The sequence below is a fragment of the Lipophrys pholis genome (genome assembly GCF_963383615.2).
Source record: "Lipophrys pholis genome assembly, chromosome: 20".
NCBI classification, from domain to species: Eukaryota; Metazoa; Chordata; class Actinopteri; order Blenniiformes; family Blenniidae; genus Lipophrys; species Lipophrys pholis.
This window is the reverse complement of record NC_137648.1, coordinates 2,054,317-2,073,176: the sequence shown is the minus strand read 5'-3', so window position 1 is coordinate 2,073,176 and position 18,860 is coordinate 2,054,317. Positions and strand designations below refer to the sequence as shown.

Below are 18,860 nucleotides of genomic sequence, written 5' to 3'. Positions count from 1 at the left end.
GTGAACTGTCTAAAAAAACATTTGGATTGTTCATCTTTTTACAAACTCACCCAGACAACACGGCTCTGAAGCTGACGGTAGTCACCGATACCTCGGCTCAGGTCTCAGTGTTTCATTGTGTCCGTTAATCTTAAGAAATTTGGTAAATAAATCTTTGAAATTTAGAGAATTCTCTTGATTGTTTCCTGGGCCAGATTGGAGCCTCTTGCGGGCCGGTTTTGACCCGTGGGACCTTTGTTTGAAAACCCCTGCTTCAGTCCGTTAATACGTGAGAGACACCTGAAATGTTTATGTTCCTTCAATTGCATTTAAATTTTCAACGACAAAAAGGTCTATTTTTTTCCTTAAAGTCTTACAAAATGTACCTTTTTTATTTCTTATGAGGAAACGGCAGAGTATGACAACGTGTTCTTTGTATAACAGGCGGGAGGGGATAGCTGAAGGTTGATGTCACTTCCAGTCAAAGGATGTATTCATTCTGTAGGAGACAAGCTGGTTAGATTCTCCGTGACCTGCTGCAGAGCAGATAAAACCCACCATGTTTGAGCTTCTCGGGAGACAAACGTTCCCGCTGTGCGTCTGTTTTTTGCTTCTACCGTTGTCTTCATCCACAGAGACAAACAACAGACCCATTATAGGTGAGTTGATCAACACTTTTCTCCCTGTGTTTGTGACGGGTCGGACCTGAAGCTTCTCTGTGTGAAGGCGTCCTCGCTCAGGAGGTTTCCACACCCGGTCCCGGCAGAAACTCCTACATCGCCGCTTCCTACGTGAAGTACCTGGAGTCGGCAGGAGCCCGGGTCGTGCCCGTCAAGTGAGTGGTTGCTAAGATTACCAGGAAATCCCAAAGCTGACGCTCGTGTGGAGGAATCCTTTTCTCACTGCAGGCGTGAGTATATATAGAAAAACTAGTGTTCAGTACGAGCTGCAGAAACCCTGGTGAGGGTGCAGCCGGGTCATTGACCCCCCACGGAGGTCATCCAGTGCAAAGCTTGAGCCAAACCAAACATGCAGAGAGCACAGTGGTGCAGAGGGGAACCCCGGAAGATGGAAAACACCTGATTGAACAAAAACACAGAGACATAAATACTTTATCTTTCTATTTGCCCAGTTTCTTTTTTATCCCCGTCTTTACCGTTTGTATCACTCAGGTTCTCCTGGAGGCCGTCAACTTTCACTGTTACTAGTTACTTTGTAATCTTCTATTACTGAGTCTTTGCGTTCAGTCTTAATTCGGGACCGAGCCCGAAAGGAGGCCATGACCCTGTAGTATGGCTCAGGTATGGCTCGTATTAATCTTCTATTTTCTTCTTCGTTTTTTGACTCTTGACCCCTCTCCGAGCTCAAATGTTCACCAAATTTGCCACGCTCATCAAGACTGGCGAAAAATTTAAGAAAATGGAAAAATGAACCATAATGTGCTCTCTAGCGCCACCTAGAAACACTAAAACAGGATGTAGGAATGTCAGTTGAAAGTGCCTTGCTTTGCTTTATCTAAGCACCGCCCCCCCACCATCCACGGCCACTATAGTAGCTCCTTATCTCTGGACACCAGTAGAACGATGGTCGGGGTCGGGGTTAGGTGGTGGCCTCTTTGCCACGAGCGACAACAAATAGTCTGAGATAATAGATTCTCAGATAAATAGATGTTGGAAGCAGCATTGGAATACGGTTTTTCAGATGAACTGAAATGAAACTTCAGTGACGATAGTTGTGTTTATTAACTGAATGTCTCTGAGTCGCAGATTTTCTTTTTCTCTCTCAATATAATTGCAGTGAAACAACAGAAAAAACAACGATACCAATGCCAGATACCGATACCAGCATCGAGGGTCTGTACGGTTGTCCGGACAACGCGTAGCCTTTACACATCATTTGCATATGAAGTCTAAATTAAGCTTGTAGCGGTACTCGGTATCGACAAGTAGCTTAAAGTCAGTACTCATAGTTAGAACTCGTCTTTTAAAAAGTTTTCCCTAGTAAAAAAAAACCAAAACAACTTTTGTCTAAAACTGAAGAACAGAAAATTAAATCATACTTTATATTAAGTTAGACTTGGGGGGAAAAAAAAGCTTTTGTTTTAATTTTCTGTACGACAGAGGCTTCATTTGACTAAATAACTCAGGAGTTTAGAAGTTATTTTTATCCAGTCATTTTGAATCAGTAATAGTCATGGAGTCAGCTGACAGAGCCTCAGGCTTTCTAATCAAAATAAAGTCATCAAGTTTATCAAACCAGGAGTTCCACTGATAGAATTGCAGTGCAAGCCATCTAATACATTTAAACGAAATGGTAAAAGACGCCACACTGTTGGAATTAATGCTTGAGGTCTGTTTGGTAACGTCTCCACAGAGTCGACGCCTCACGGCCACGCACTGTTTATGTTGGAGCTCCTCTCCTGTGTAAACTGATTTGTTTGAACTCTGAATCTTTTAATGACGTTAAACAAATGCGATAAACTTTGCAAAAGTTCATCTGGTGGAGTTCGTTCGGTAATCTGGCCGGAATAATCTTGTTAAAAGCAAACGGGACTCAAACATGCCAAACAGGAAGTGGAGAGCAAGGTTAACCCCGTCTGGAGCTTTGGGATTCAGACTTCAGTTGAATAGCTTCCTTCTTGCCTCTTCTTCTCGTCAACCACCATTTGTCATTTTTCAAACATACCTTAGTTAGTATAGTGAGTGACTATCATGCAACGGTAGATTTGGTCTTTTGGTTATGACAGGTACGATATGATAATGTATGATATTTTGCCCCGCATATCCTCTACAACACTGACGCCAATATATTCAGTGAAAAAGTCTCCCATTACATTATTGGCCAATAAGAGAACACCACACAGAACTGGACTTAAACTAGAAATATTCCAACACAAACCACCTCATCGCCATGCGGTCCTGTTTCAGAAAAGTTAGGAAAGGATGACGGGTTCCTGGATTATTTGTCTGTATAAATCTGTGTGTGAGGTTTGAGTTAAACCTTTTCCCTTCTCTTTGTGATTCTTCCAGGATCAACCAGTCAGCAGAGGAACATAAGACTCTGTTCAGCTCAATCAACGGGTAAACCACCCAGGTTCAATAAAACTGATCGTGCGTCAAAAGCGTTGCCTCCATGCCCTTCCCTCAGACATTAGTCTTTATTTTTCCGACTCTGCGCTCTGTTTCTGGTTCCAGGGTTCTCTTCCCGGGCGGCGCTGCCAGCATCTATTCGTCCGGCTACCAAAGAGCGGCTCAATTCTTCTTGGAGGCGGCAATCGAGGTCAAAGTGTGAAAAGTTCTGGACCAGGTTGAGTGAATGTTGCTGTTGCATGAGGCTGAATAAAGTGTGTCACATTTCAGGCAAACAAAAAAGACAATTATTTCCCGGTGTGGGGGACCTGTCTGGGGTTTGAAGAGATTCTGTATTTGATCAGTGGAGAGCAGATTTTGTCTCGTACCAACACCAGTGGAGTCGCGCTGCCGCTGAACTTCACCGATGGTATGGCTTTGTCTTCCCACTGTACTGCAAACTGGAGAAATCAAAGTTTAATTGAGCTAATTTAATGTTGTTTAGACTCATTTTACTCAAATTAGGCAACATTTCTTCAACTAACACACAATTTTAGATTTTTTTGTCTCAACTGTGTTATATACAATATAATCCAATAAATCATCTATTCAGATCTGTATTTCTATTTCTTTACTGAATTTTAATAAACATAATTTAGTAACTATAAATACATACAAATAATAATTTGTCTATACTTTGCATGCAAAATATTAATGAATATCCACTATGCAAGTAAAAATAATACACTAATATTATTATATTGATACATTTTTGTATTAATTTTTATTATTTGTGTTTTTTATTTTGCAAATTGATTCAAGGTGGGAAAAAACAAAGGAAAAAAAACAAAGGAAAAGTAAAAAAAAAAAAGGACATTAAAATGAATGGAGGACTGTGACTTTATATTAATTTATTTTGAAAAAAAAAATTTTTTATTGTACAAAATCATTAAGTAATATCTAAATAGTTCAAAACTGAAATTGTAAAAGAGACACATTTTTAATTTGAAATAAAATTCAGTGCAAAAAACAATTGTAGGCTATTAAAAAAAAAGAGAGAACTATTTCAATTTAAAAGCCTCCAGCTACTATGAGAATCCCACAGTCGTGATAATATCCTAGATTTTTGTAAAACTTTAGAAATCCCTTTATCCAGACAAGCACATGACACATTCGGTCTCATTTGTATCATTGGTCGTGTCGCATTAAGTTTCCGACTGGTTAGATTCCATTTTCTTATGGTTCCTTTTGAACACGATTCCTTTTCCAGAACTCAACGGCAGCCGGCTGTTTAAAGAATTTCCAGATAAACTGATGGAGGCTTTATCTTCTGAGCCAATCACGGAAAACTCTCACAAATGGAGCGTGACGATGTCGGTACGTTGTCGATTCTCATCGACTTTACCAAGGCACTGGTTTAAACTTCAAACTAACACGTTGGTTTCCTTCAGACTTATGATTCAAACGATAAACTGAAGAGGTTTTTCAAAGTTCTCTCGACAAACACTGACGGACGAACAGAGTTTGTATCGACAGTTGAAGGTATAATCCGAGTCGAGTTTCCAGCAGAATAAGACAGAAAGTGGAAGGTTTTCATGTCCGGTGAGCGTCTCCTCCCGTTTCTCTCTGCAGCCTACGATTATCCAATTTACGGGACCCAGTGGCATCCAGAGAAAAACCCCTTCGAGTGGAGGAAGAGTTATTACCCACATTCTCCCTCAGCAGTCAGGATGACCTTCTACATGGCCCAATTCTTCGTCAACGAAGGTAGGGGCTTCATCGTTCAGGCTCGGTTTACACATTTCAGTGGAACACAAATCAGTTTTGCTTCAGGAAAGTTTTGTTTCCACAGCAACTGTCCTCGACTCTCGTCGTGTAAACGGAACCACTTGAAAACGTTGCCTTGGAAACGGGACTTTAGTCTCTACCTGTGAAAACTCAGTAAATGTGTCTCTTGTTTTGTCTCCACAGCCAGGAGAAACGTCCACAAATTTGCATCTCAGGAGGACGAAACAAGCCAGCTGATCTATAACTACACTCCGGTTTCCACTAATACCAGCATATTTGAGCAAATCTACTATTTTGACTGAATTGAATGAATCTTCTATCTTATTTTCAACAAACTTTAATGTACAAATGAGTTGAAATTGATCCATGATGGTGTCAAATGGATAAAAAAAGTGTTGTTGGTACGTTTAAAGCAGAGCCGTCATGCATCATCATGTTTCTTTAAATTTAAATAATCATTCATAAGCAACAATAATGATGCAGTTGTCTGTTCGGTATTATGTGACTGCAAAAAGGAAGTTACTAAATATGGTCATTTGGTTCATGACTGAAGAACTCTCTTACTAAGGCCCCCCATTTAAAAAGAAAGTAAAAACAGATTGTAAATTTCTCCTTGTTTTAACCCCCAAAAAAACTCCATAACAATTCACAAAGAATCATTCACAGCTGATAAAATATCTATTTTTTTTATTCTAACATTTACCTTCATGCCACAGTTCTGCCATCAGTCTTCCTTTAAGCTTTGCGTAACAAAGTTGATGGTGTCAAATGGGTAAAAAAAGTGTTGTTGGTACGTTTAAAGCGGAGCCGTCATGCATCATCATGTTTCTTTAAATTTAAAAAATCATTCATAAGCAACAATAATGATGCAGTTATCTGTTCGGTATTATGTGTTGGAATAATTCTACGTAAAGTTATCACATTCACTGTACCAACTGTCTTTCTCATGAATTGCAGAAGTACTGTGTGACTTATGTTTCTCCACTGTGACCTCGGAAGGAGATAATAAAAAGAGAGGAGACGCAGAGGGTTTTCAGAGCGGGTTGGAGATTGTAACTGAAACACTCTCTGTCCGTTCTCCTCGCGAGTAAGACCGGAACTTGACTTCGGTGTGTGTTCTTTCTTGCAGATTTAATAAATGTCCAGAGGTTGGACCTGACATTATGTGACCGCAAAAAGGAAGTTACTAAATATGGTCATTTGGTTCATGACTGAAGAACTCTCTTACTAAGGCCCCATTTAAAAAGAAAGTAAAAACAGATTGTAAATTTCTTCTTGTTTTAACCCCCCCAAAAAACTCCATAGAAATTCACAAAGAATCATTCACAGCTGATAAAATATCTATTTTTTTTATTCTAACATTTACCTTCATGCCACAGTTCTGCCATCAGTCTTCCTTTAAGCTTTGCGTAACAAAGTTGAGCATCTTGGAAAAAAGTCTTCAGCCAAAGTTTTTTTTTTTTATAAAGTCCACTTTCAACTCGACTCCCAAGACAGCAACAGGAGAACTGAAATGAAAAGTCAAATGTAACTTCCAAAATGCTTTATGCACAAATAACACTCAGGTAGTACTGCAGGTTTTTTTTTTTCTTCTCTTCTTCTCTTTAGAATAAAATGATATCTGAATAACATTTACACATCAAGCTGACGAGACTGGGATCTCAATCACAATACTACTGGAAATGTCGTTTATGCAATCCAGTAAGGAACATTCAAGATGTCAAATAATGACCATGTGGAGCTCGGCTATCAGGGATAGTGCTGCGGATGACCAGAACATGCACGACAGGCCTCACACAAATGGCCATTCAAGTCAAATAACTTAAAAAAAAAAAAAAAAAAAGGGATCTTAAATTAATATGTGCCTCAAGAATTCATCATTTCAGGTGGTAAGATAACATGACGTTTCCCATTATATACAAATGCATATTCATTAAAAATCTAATGGCTTTGTATGTTCAGTTTTTTTTTGTTTGTTTTTTTACAATGGTACCCACTGATTAAAGTTGGAAATCACAATGTTCAGTAACAACTATTGAATACGTCTTTACCGGGTTCGGACTTGTTGATGCATGCGCTTTCTGTACATTTCAGTTTCGTGACCTTTCAGTTGAAATTCCTTCATGATCAACGTGACCCGTTTAAAACAACTAACTTCATGACATTAAATTCAGACGTTGGGTTTGGAGAGATACGCGTACGTCTTTGCAGAGAGTTATATGGAACGATTGAAGCCACTCAGAATTCATCAATTTATGTACTAAATGTGTCAAAACTACTCAAACCGGCGAGCGAGTTCAACGCCAGGCCCGCTGATTCTTATCCTCACATTGAGAAATAGGTTTTTGTTCACCGTCACAAGGAGGGCAGACACACAAACAGGAAAGTCTTTAGTTTGCAAATGTCAACAATAAGATCCAATATTGTGAATTAAAGTCAAATCGATCTTCTCAATCCTAACTCTCTGCATGAATACGAATAAGCGTACTTCTCAAAAAGGTCAAACTATTGTCGTCAATAAATGCTTTTCAACAGCAGGATGATTTCTGACAAAGTAAGGCACAGTGACTAAAACAAGTTTCTGTTCTTTGATGATAAACGTGGGCGTTGTGTCGATGAGAAATCCTGTCTGCGTCGCTGGAAAATCCTTAAAACCGAAAATCTAAAGTAATCTGGAGTAGCTAAGTGGGTGTTTGTGTGCTATTTTACATACTGTAAGAACAATGGACACAACCACAGTCCACCATGAAAAGTTCTTCACAACTTTTAAAAATAGGAACATTTCCTGTATCCGGACTTTTCCAGACAGCCTTTTATCCCCCCCTTTTTTTTTTATGTACAAACACTGCCGCTCAGCGTTCTTCTCCAGGGGTCTGATTCCTCGTTATAATACAAGCCCACCAGTTATGTGCTATAAGGTGTTCCTTCTCCTCACAGCTGCAAAGTCTTGTGTGAGAGACGATGCTTCTGAGGAGCTGGTCCGTCCCTCTGTGGAGGAGACTGCTTCCTGTCAGTATGTCTGGAACTTCATTTCAGGGCATCAGTCTCGGTTGGCTCCGAGTGGGGTGGGGTGGGGGTGTTGAACTCAGGACAGACGGCAAGGAAAGGGGGGGGGGGTGATGGATGTGGAGGGGAGCGTCGTCTGCTCGAAAGACAGTCTCGGGTTCAGTATGTGGACTCTGAGTGGATCCAGGGCGGATGAGAGTTGCATATTGTGGACTGTAAAGAATGAAGGAGAGGTGGGGTGGGGGGGGTGGGGTGTTTGGAACTAGAGGTCGAGCTAACCCTCGTCTTCAATCTCCTCCACCAGAGCTTCCTCGAACACTCGCTCCGGTAGCCTGAAGCACTCCTCGAAGAAGTTGACCAGGGACTGGCTGAGGTGCTGCCGTGTGGCGTCGCTGTGGATGAAGTGGCCTTCGTCCGGGTAGATCTGAGGCGGGAACAGGAGCGAGAGTCAGGAACAGCTTTTACAATTCTCAATGCAGGACCGACTGCACAAAGTCTGACATTTCTTACAAAGAAATTCCCAGAACATGGACTGAGTTTGGGAAAGATTCATGTATTCTGCTCCCTCTGTTTGGAACCTTATTCAAAAAAATCACGGAAAATACTGGAACTTGATGAATTTAAAACTCCTGGTACTGACGTTCTGATGGATCTGTGGAAGTTATTGATATTTTACTGTACGGTACCTTCATTAAGATTGTTTTAGTGGTCTTTACGTGCGTGTTGTGGTCTTTCAGTGTGTTTTAGTGGTATATTTTTGCGAGGTGATATTTTCTGTTTGAGTGGGTTTTTTTTTTGTATGCGTTGAAACCTCCATTAAAAGTCACAATTGTAAAAAAATAAAAGCCATATGAAGGGTTGAATGGGATAGTGGCTCAAATTAGTGTAAGTAAAGGAATCTTAACTTTAGAAACTCTGAGTTAGGATGATTCCATGATCCCTCTGGGTCAGTGATGAGCTCTCTACTGTATTGTAAAAAGGATTAGTCCTGGTGTCATTGCAGGGTGCCAAAGGAGGTCTCATTATCTCTTTATATGGAGAGAAGGCATTGTGAGGGAGTAATCCTCGGCCTGCTGTGGGACCACCACCGGGACCTCGGAGCTCCCCGAGGCTGGAAGAGGAAGTGAACCGAAGAGGAGCAGCAGTGGAAGCAGATACCTGTAAGGTGTAGTTGGCCTTTTCACTGATGAGCTGGGCGATGAACTTCGCCGTGTGTTGGAAGTGGACTTTCTCTGGAGAGATGGAGTTAAGAAAATAAAGTCAGATGACTGTTTTACATCCTTATTTGGATATTCAACTCTTCACCTACCGTCTGCTGTTGGATGGATGATAAGAAACTTCTTATCCATGAACTGAGACGCCCGGTGTGCGAGATTTGCCATCTGAAAAAGAAATGTGCGATATGAAACTATCAAGATAAGCCTGTAATGAATATGGGGAAAAAAAAAAGTTCAAAAGAATTGAAACCCTCCACGTACTGTGTAAGCTCTTGGATCTGGTTTCGGGAGTCCCAGATATCGCTCAGAAAAAGCCGAAGCTGCAAAGAGAACATGATTATTTGACATGACTTTCAATCCCATCATATCTTCTGTGATGTTACAAGCATCAGGTCTTATGATTCTTCATAGGCAAAACTAATTCCCACAGTTTTCACTATTGTGAGGTCTTACCTCAGTTTGTCACAATTTAAATGGTTTGGAAGTCTTCTTCTAGCCTTACTTTCATTTTTTAATGACAAACATAATTTTTTTTTAAATTTTCACAATTTAGAGGTCTTACTGTAGCCTTTCACAATTCGGTGGTTTTACCAAGTGGTGGCCAAATGAAGCCTCATGAAACCTCATGAAGCCTCGTGACGCATTTTTCTTAGTCCACAAGATGGTACTATTTAAAGATAGAGTCAATGAAGTACCCTTATATCATTTGTTGAACAGACAGCGCCCTCTAGTGGCGTTTGAAAATAAAGAGTAGTTCATAAAGCTTCAATTGACCATAACTAGTTTTACCAAAGCCTTACCGCCATTTGTTTAATTTTAATGGTTTGGATGTCTTACCTCCGTTTTTCAATGACAAAATCCATTTTCACATTTTTTACAATTTGGAGGTCTTACCTTGACCCTTACCGCCATTTTTAATTGGCATATGTCATTTGTAGAATTTTAACAATTTAGAGGTCTTACTGCTGGGATTAGACCGTCTTGAGACAGATTAGTTTGACCCTACTGACGGTGTGTTGTTGCAATAGTGATCCTGCCTTACCTCCATTTTTCATTGACATCCATCATTTTCACAATGTTCACTATTGGGTGGTCTTACTCTCGCCTTTCTTCTGTTTTTCATTGACAAACTCCATTTTCACAATTTTCACAATTTGGAGGCCTTACCACCACTTTTCAACGACAAACACCAATTTCACATTGGGAGGTCTTTATTGGTATATTTTATAATATACGGCCCATTTACGTGACGTTTTCAAATGAAAAGGGAAAACTTTTCTTGCATTTGGGGTCTCCGTTGACACAACAGCAGTGCTCGGAGCCACTGAAACTTCTCAAAGACGCTGCATTTCCGTCTCTGTGTAAATGGAGGAAAGTGCAACTTTTCAAAATGCTGCTTCTGGGCATACACAGTTAATCTGCACATGCTTGGGTAGATGGACAGTAAGAGCAATGGTAGTCTACAGAGGCCAAAGTCGCATGATAAAAGTGTGAATTATTATCCCGAAAACGTGGCGATAAAAATATTATAGAAATTAATTAGGAATCCAGAATAATAACAAAAACAATACAAAGAAAAGGACATTTGTTATAATGTCAACAGCTGCTCATCCCACAAATGCTGACAGCATTTAAAGAGAGGCTTTTCAACATGCAGTAACCTGAACCTTAAAGAAATAACCTTGTGAACACAAACGTCCTCACTTTTCGAGCTGTGTTTGTCGTCTCTGTGCTCACACACGTTCAGACTCATCTACATACTCCGCAGTTGTCTAAGCCGTTGCAGCCCGGCTTCATTTGCAATTCCGAACGAACATGGTGTCACGGCATGTCTCCCACCCCCTCCGGCAAAGCGGGGGAAATCAAATAGATGGGAAATCAGTCACACCGCGGCGCCCGGCTCCTCCTTAATTTGCAGTTTCCCTGACTAGATGCGCCCGCAGCTACAACAGTGGCGTCCCTCGTTCGCCTCCCGACGCACAACAACTCTACATTTCACACGTTTTACTCCGAGGTGAAGATGAGGTGGTTATAACGGTTATGATTGGGTCCTTTTTTCCCCTCACATACATGTATAATGCTGCCACTGAATGAACTTCCAGCAGCAGGGCAAAGGTATCTGATTTGCAATCTTTCTTTCTCTCCTTTTGAAATGCTGTCTGGCAGCCTTAAGTCAGAATGCAGGGATCCTGCGCATGTGGAGCAGGACGCAACACGTCTTACCGTACAGTTCGAAGTCGGTGATGGGCGAGAGGACGGCGCCGCATTTCACCGGGGACTCCTCGCCGCTCACCAGCAGGCTGGTCACATAGCCTCCGTACACCTGAGGAACGCAAATGTGTCTCATTACACAGCAGACTGCCACATGTTTGCTTGTCAGGTCACACAGCCGGAAGCCTGCGGGAGGATTTCAGGTGAAGTATTCTTACCTCCCCGAACGCTCCCACTCTGGTTTTGTCCACGTACGGCTCTTTCAGCATGAAACTGTCAGAGATAAACATCCGTTCTGGTAAGAAGGGGCAGTAGCTTTTGTCCACTTGCAATATTAAGTGTTTTAAATGCACCGATCAGTCAGAGTATTGGTACCACCCGGCTGTTATTGTGCATTTTTGCAGCCACAGTAGCTCTGATCTGCTAAATCTGGGGTGTCCAAAACATTTTAGTTCCCAATCTAATCTTGATTGGGCCGGTAAAATAGTGATATAACTTGTAAATTTAAAAGGTTTTCTTTTTTGCATCATAGAGTATACATGATGTAAATATTTTTATTATTTTCATTATATTTTAGCAAAAAACCCGAATGATTAGTATCAAAAATGACGACAAGCTCAACATAAAGCCAATTTTAATGAAACCTTCTGGTGCAAAATACAGTAAAAGTCCAAAAAAAACCTACAGCTGTTGCATTATGTATGTTTTTGCAAACTCACTGGGACAGAATGGCTTTGAGGCGAGTTTGATAATAACGAGCCAGATTGGAGTCTCTTGTGGGACGCCCCTGTGCTAAAGTTTATCCTTCTCGGACATGTGAAGCTGTGATGAGGCATTGAGATGTCACCATCAGATCCTTTGAGTCATGGAAGTTGAGAGGTGGTGTCTTTATAAGACCTTTACAAGACTTTCCTGTTACTTAGAGGTATTGAATGAAGATTTTGTTCTCAAACAGGTACAGGTTGAATTTTTCACTTAACCTGTCAGTGGTCATAATGATCTGGCTGCTCAGTGTGAGCACTATGTGTTTGGGGCTACTGGTGAATGGAAATTTGTAATTAGAAATAATTTAAATAAAGGAAAATAGATCATCACTGTGATGATCTATTTTCAAATAACAACAAATGAGATCAGCTTGTAAAATACAACAACTCATAATGTGGAATGATGTCACTTCCTCAGAAAACCATACAAGTAGCTTATCAGCTGATCTCAACACATTTCTGTGAATTCACGCGAAGTGAAACTTGGTCCTACTTGAGCGCGTCCCTCTGGTCCTGCTCTTCGAACACGCCCACTTTCTTCTGGATGCGATGCAGCAGGTTGGTTCCCTGGAAGCCGCTGCCCCGCCCGTCACATCGCACTACGATGGCCCCGAAGCTGCTCACCAGAGCCGAGGCCCAGTCCAGGCGGAACCGCTCCGACACCGTCTGGCCACCGGGGGTCCCGTCGCTGTACGAGAAAAACCACCACAACGCCACCAGAACAGTGGAAACTGATGAAATCTCTGGGTTTTAAGCCGGGAAATGAGTCACACAACTGTGATGTGCAGGCAGGAAAAGAGCTGGATAAGATGAGCAGAAACAGTCTGAGGCCCCGAGGAAAGGGATGTAAATGAGAGTGCGGGGTGGAGACGAGGTTAACTTCTCCTGGTCCCGCTGTAATTACCAACCAGCTGGTGGAGGAGACGAAGCTGAGCGCCTTCGACTGAGATGAAGATGCCTGATTAATACTCCGCCCGTGGAGTTTCCCATTGATGAGTGCAGACACGGCCTCACTTCACTTCAGTCAGACGTGAGTCAGCACTGTGTGCGTGTGTGCGTGTGTGTGTGTGTGTGTGTGTGTGTGTGTGTGTGTGTGTGTGTGGGTGATACGTACACAAGCAGTAGCAGCGGGTAGTGAGACGACTCCAGGAACCCGGCGGGTTTCATGATCTGCAGTGTCAAGGCTGGAGGATCCAAACAACAGAAATGGTTACTCAGCATTTTAGTCCCTTTCAATAAACGTCTTCAAGGTCCCATTTGAAGCAAAGTTCACTTTCTAATGGTATTCCAACAGTAATCTGTGTCCCTGTAGTCTGTGTATGAGGCCCCGGAAGTGAAGAATGTCTGTCATCTCCCTCACTTGCTCGCTCAATTTCTTAGCGAATATGTGCTCGCCCAGGAAAATCTGATATTTTCCCTTGATGACATCATGTGGGGAAATAACCATTCCCTCTGGTAGTGGATACTCATTTTCACCTTCCCACAGAGCTCTGCACTCTGAAACCAACACTACTTTTAAACATCTACCCCAAAACAAGTGTCTCAGAATGTTTGGGTTTCTGCTTTCATTGGTTGTAGTTTGTGTGTATAAAGGGGCAGGGTGTGTGTATAAAGGGAGGATCTGAATGTGGCACTACGCTGCATGGATTTAATGTACGGTGATTCATTTCATTGTTTTGGACATGTATTTTCCTATAATATACTAGAGCTGAAGCTCTTCTGTTTAATTTTATGTTACATCTCTATATCATGACATGAGGAGTCCAGTGCTGATAATATTTGTGGCCCAAAAATTTAAACTGAAAATAAGTTAACATGCCAGTTCAAAAACTGCAAATCAGAAAATTATCACTCATTTCATGCAGCCACTCACTATAGACGCTAAAAGTACTTTTGTGGCTTGTACGACTAGAATGGACCTTCATACATGAGAGGACCACATCAAGCTACAATAAATCTAATAAATATATTGGTTGTATTCCTTCTGCAGGTCATGTTTGATTGTTTTTTTAAAAGTCTTAATGATAAGTCTCGTCGGTGTGAGACGTACTGTAGTCCTCCGTGTTGATCTCTGTGTATTCCACGATGGGCATCTGCATGGAGTCCAGGGTCGTCCTCAGGTTCTCATTGGTCTCCAGGTTATAGACTTCTGAGATACCTGCACACAGATTACAGTTTACACTTACAATGACCTCTGAAGTTTTGTTATTTCAGTGGGCAATTTGTCATATTTTGTCCAAATCTGCTCCTCCCATTTGGTTTTTGTGATAATAACAAGCTTCAATTAAAAATGTTGTTGAATATGGGCTATAAAGTGATCAAATGGGCAAAAGCAAGTGTCAAAATGGGGTTTACAAACAAAAACACAGCAATAAATAACATTAGACGACAACTGGTAGAGCATTAATATTCATTTTCTTAAATCAGTCTTATTAATACTTGTGATATCTAAATAAAAGAGACATTTCTATAAATGTATAGAGCGCTATTGAACGCACCTGAATATAAACCACACCCACAAAAAAATAAAATAAAAAATGGACAGGATTCATTTTTATTGTTATGAAAGACAGACTGTCCACATATGAGGACTTCATTTAAAAAAAAAAAACAACGACTTTATTCGTTATTAGCTAAGTGAATAGCAAAGAGAAATAAACCGTGCACACCAGACCAAAAGCTCGAGTCTAAGGAGGTTAAAACAGAAATATACAAGTACAAGAATGTAGTAAAATGTAATTACTAAGCCGAATAACAATCTCATTTTACAATATACACCAAATACTAAAACAGCTGCTTCTGTGTGCACGTCAAAATGTATTCAGAGTCTCGTGGAGTAGATCCAGCTCGCACTCCGAGACCAGCTGCCGACGGCACCTGAAAGGGAAACCTTCAGAGTGACAGTGGAGCCGAATGGAGAACGGCCGTCTGCCGTCTTACAGCTGCGGAGGTCAAAAGGAGCTGCAGCGGAAAGCGAAAGGGAAGCATCCAGGAGGGAAATCAACAAAACACCCGACTTTTCCAAATTGGGATAAAACCTGTGCAGCTGCAGGAAGAAAACATCAATTACATGTTGTGCGGGGAAAGAGCAGAAGTTGAGGAGCTGTCAGGATTTAGTGTCTGAAGCTCCACACAGCAATCAGTGTCTGTGTACACAGCTCACTGCCATCCTGATATGACCTTGTCTCTGTCAACGTTCATTAAGGACTGTCACTCACACTTTGTGGTTCTCTTTTCTAAACCAAATTCTAGCGGACGTGTTCCAATAATCCTTTTTCTTTCCACTACCGGAGGGTCAGAAATATTGATTATAGACCAGGACTGCTCTATTAAAGGTTTCGCACTTTCAAGTGCCTTGAAATGACTTGAGCTGAATTGACGACTGGTGCAGAAGTAATACTGGAACTAGTGTATTGAAATTTATGAATATATATCAGGCATATCTCAGACGTTGGAGAGCTGGGAAGAATTTAGATTAATGTGAAAATACATATTTTGATTTGCTAAACCGAAAAAAAACCTTTGTGTTGGATAGAATTCCTCCTCTTATTTTGATGGGAGGTTTTTGCCTCAGTTGCTTCAACACAACTTATATTTCTGGACTGTATTATTATTATTATTATTATTATTATTAGATCACATTTTCTGTGATGCGCCTCAAAATGTGTGATGTTTGGTCGAGGTTTAAAATCCATTACTAAATGTTTTTTGTCATCATCCAATGTGAGGCCTCGTTTGCACGACAATCTTTCAAGTGAATAAGCATCACTTTTGTGTTTTCGTTTCATGAAAGACTCACGTTACACAACAACGCTTTGAAAAAGATGTCCGTAGTGAGCGTGGAGGGCCACGAGTCGTTTGTTTTGTGGACTATGGACCGGGGAGTCATGACACCCTGGAGGAAACATTGTTGTTATTGTTCTTCTACTGAGCATGTGCAGTAGTACAATTTACTGCGGTTGTGATGAGCATGTGGAGGAGCAGCATTTCAGAGAAGTTGCGGTCTCCCCCCGTTTCCATGGAGACAGAGTCGGAGATATTTTCCCTATGTCCCACCCTTGGAAGGACTTTACAAAAGTTGCGTTTTCAGAGGCTCCGAAACGCAAAACGCAACCAATATTTTCCATTTTCACTTGAAAAGGCCGTCGTGTAAATGGCGCCTCGGTCATGTAAAAAGAGTCTTTTGTAAGTTACACGCAGAATTCGAGAGATTTGGATAGTGACTTTTCAGCTTTTGTGGAATATATACATTTAATTGCAAAAATATTAAATTTATATTTTCATTAGAGACGCGCAACACAACTGCAATGCATGCAGTACTCATATGCACCACTCGGGGGCACCGCTCACAGAAAGGGCTGGTTTGGCATATTCAGGTCAGTAAGCTCATATTGCTTAAAGAGCTCTCACACACACGCACACACACACACACACGCACACACACACACACACACACACACACACACACACACACACACACACACACACACACACACACACACACACACACACACACACACACACACACACAGAGGTAATCAGTTTACAGTATGCTGATATTGCTGTCGGGCAGGTCATAATGTAATGAGGACATCCATTTGGAGCTGTAATGTGATTACCGCCATCATGCTCGACTTGGTGGTCGCTCGGGAGCTGCACTGGAAACACTTCTGCCCCGTTCTGACAAGGTCCTTCTACACGTATCCATTACGCCTCAACGCACAAGGTCGCTTGTAACAACAATTCAGACGGTTGTAAATGCAAATGTGTCACTTCAGATGGCGGCGATACTCACTCTCCCTGACTTGCGTCTCACTCTCGGCGTCTCTCTGCGTTTTAAAGACCGCCACGAATGGGATCTTAGGTCCTGACGAGAAAACACAAAGTTTAGTGAGCGCAGTGGGTGGAGGAGGTGCAGGTTTCATGGTGAGTTGGTTATATTTAGTCTCTTCCACAAACGTACGCCGAGTTTTCTCCTTTTGGTCTGCCTGGCGGAGACGCACATCTTTGCCGATTCAATTTGAGTAATGCAATCGCTGAAACAGCTTCTATATACAAGCTCTTAAACCCTCAGACGAACCAAGTGATTGATCCAGACAGCAACACGAAACAGGAAGAGTGGATCTGCAAACCTGCGTCTGTTTCTCCCCTTTCCCTCCTCCTGTTACTGACATGATAACGTCGTCACGGCGCATCGTGGAGACTGGATTCTAAATACACCAAGAATGACTGAGCAGCAAAAAATTATTAATTTCATTCATAGAGCACATAAATGCCTGATGTTTTTAAACTGCGTGTATACTGCAAAATATGTGTTTTAAAAGTTATTTAGAGGAAAAATTTGAAAATAAATAAATAAATAAATGAATAGAATGAAAGGTATTTACTTATTTTCAGTCCTTTTTACAGTATATTATTAAATCTACGTTTAAAATTCATATTTTAAGATTTCTCATCAAGTAAAATTGATTCGCTGCATGGACAGATCATTTCACTAGTTTTGAGTAATTTCCTTCTCAAATATAGTGTTAATATCTGGTAGTTGTAAAACCCATTTCTGTGGTGTTTCAGGGGCAGTATTAATCATTGGAAACATCCAACGGATCAACGCACCACCAGCAGCGACCACCTAAAACATTAATAAAAAAAACTAGAATTCAGCAAACAGAGTAAATACTAAAGTTGGACGATGGAACACATCGTCCCACCGTGCACTGAGTCCTGGTCATTGTGTTTTTAACGAATTTATTTCCGTATTTTCCCCAGTTCTGATGGAAATAAACTCCTGTTTACTACCTGAGATAGTTTTTTTTTTAAAAAGTGCTTTAACAGAGAAGCCATACTGGGATTCCGAGGAACAGGAGAGGAACATTTAAAGCGGGTGTCTGTGAAAAGGGAGTTTGAAGGAGTTTTTTTTTTTTTTTTTAAAGAAAGGTACATATTCTGACAACCTTTTCAGGATCTCGGGCTGCACGCTAATTCACGTGGAGTTTAAATGTTCTCCGGGTACTCTGGTCTCCTCCTGTCGTCCAAAAAAACATGCATGTGAGCCGAATTACCGTCCACAGGTAATGTGATGGTGTGAATTCTAACGCGCTTGAGACGGGAGAGTTTTAAAAAATTTAAACCGGGAGCGAATTTAAGTCGCCGAGGAGGGAGACGATGAACGCACTGTTTTCAGGTTTAATTTTCAAGATGGAGTGGAAAGATGAGTCGTGGAAGAAATGTCTGAGTCAAACATGACGAGCTGTCCAATGAGGAAGCGGGGGGGATTTTCTTTGTGTGACCGAACCGTCACAGACCGATTTGAACGGTGATGACGGGAATCAGAGGCTGATCACAGAGGGGAGAGGGAGAGGGGGCTGACACCAGCTCGTTCAATCGCTGATGAAATATTGAAGCTACAGACTCGAAATCCGACTGAAGCCACAAGTTTACGACGCGGCGGTGACACTTTGATGTTCCTCTGATCTTCAAGAGCTTTTCTTTGTTCTCCCGGAGTCGTCATGCCCGGCGCAGCAGACGCGGATCAAAGGTGGAAAGGAAAAAGTGCAACGAAGAGAGAGGAGAACGGCCCCTTTTTTGACACCGCGAGGGGACGAACGCACCCGAGCGCACGCCGCGTTTCTGGCACCGTGCCAGTTTTTTTTTGGATGAGCGAGTCTACCTGCAAGAATACAGCTGAGAGAAATATGAAATAAGCTTTGAAAGAGGAAACACAATCACATTGAGCTGCCAGCAAACAGGCACTGCCAACGTCTCAGAAATAAGACTTTATGCTGAAAACATCTTCAGGCGAAGAGAATTCTGTTTCAGAGCAATAAACC

The 18,860-nt window shown here is 41.5% G+C and overlaps 2 protein-coding genes across 2 annotated transcripts in view; one reads left to right on the top strand and one right to left on the bottom strand.

Annotated features, from left to right (window-relative positions):
* Window positions 1-538: 538 nt before the first annotated feature.
* On the top strand, window positions 539-5,932 carry LOC308125893 (gamma-glutamyl hydrolase-like; the record flags this gene model as incomplete). The annotated part of the gene is made up of 9 exons (XM_080489933.1): window positions 539-638; window positions 706-814; window positions 3,009-3,059; window positions 3,174-3,264; window positions 3,339-3,477; window positions 4,318-4,424; window positions 4,499-4,589; window positions 4,680-4,814; window positions 5,019-5,932. 9 exons carry the CDS (start codon window positions 539-541, stop codon window positions 5,135-5,137), a joined length of 942 nt encoding a protein of 313 aa, XP_080346059.1. The 3' UTR covers window positions 5,138-5,932.
* Window positions 5,933-8,115: 2,183 nt separating this feature from the next.
* Window positions 8,116-18,860, bottom strand: part of LOC308125778 (A-type potassium channel modulatory protein DPP6-like) — a gene marked incomplete at both ends in the record, with an annotated part of 217,073 nt that continues 206,328 nt past the window's right edge. The window contains 10 exons of the mRNA XM_080489766.1: window positions 8,116-8,265; window positions 9,000-9,073; window positions 9,151-9,223; window positions 9,320-9,378; window positions 11,282-11,381; window positions 11,488-11,542; window positions 12,527-12,721; window positions 13,148-13,217; window positions 14,084-14,191; window positions 16,829-16,900. Of these exons, the coding sequence (XP_080345892.1) occupies window positions 8,116-8,265; window positions 9,000-9,073; window positions 9,151-9,223; window positions 9,320-9,378; window positions 11,282-11,381; window positions 11,488-11,542; window positions 12,527-12,721; window positions 13,148-13,217; window positions 14,084-14,191; window positions 16,829-16,900 (956 nt within the window). The remainder of the gene's footprint in view (window positions 8,266-8,999; window positions 9,074-9,150; window positions 9,224-9,319; window positions 9,379-11,281; window positions 11,382-11,487; window positions 11,543-12,526; window positions 12,722-13,147; window positions 13,218-14,083; window positions 14,192-16,828; window positions 16,901-18,860) is intronic.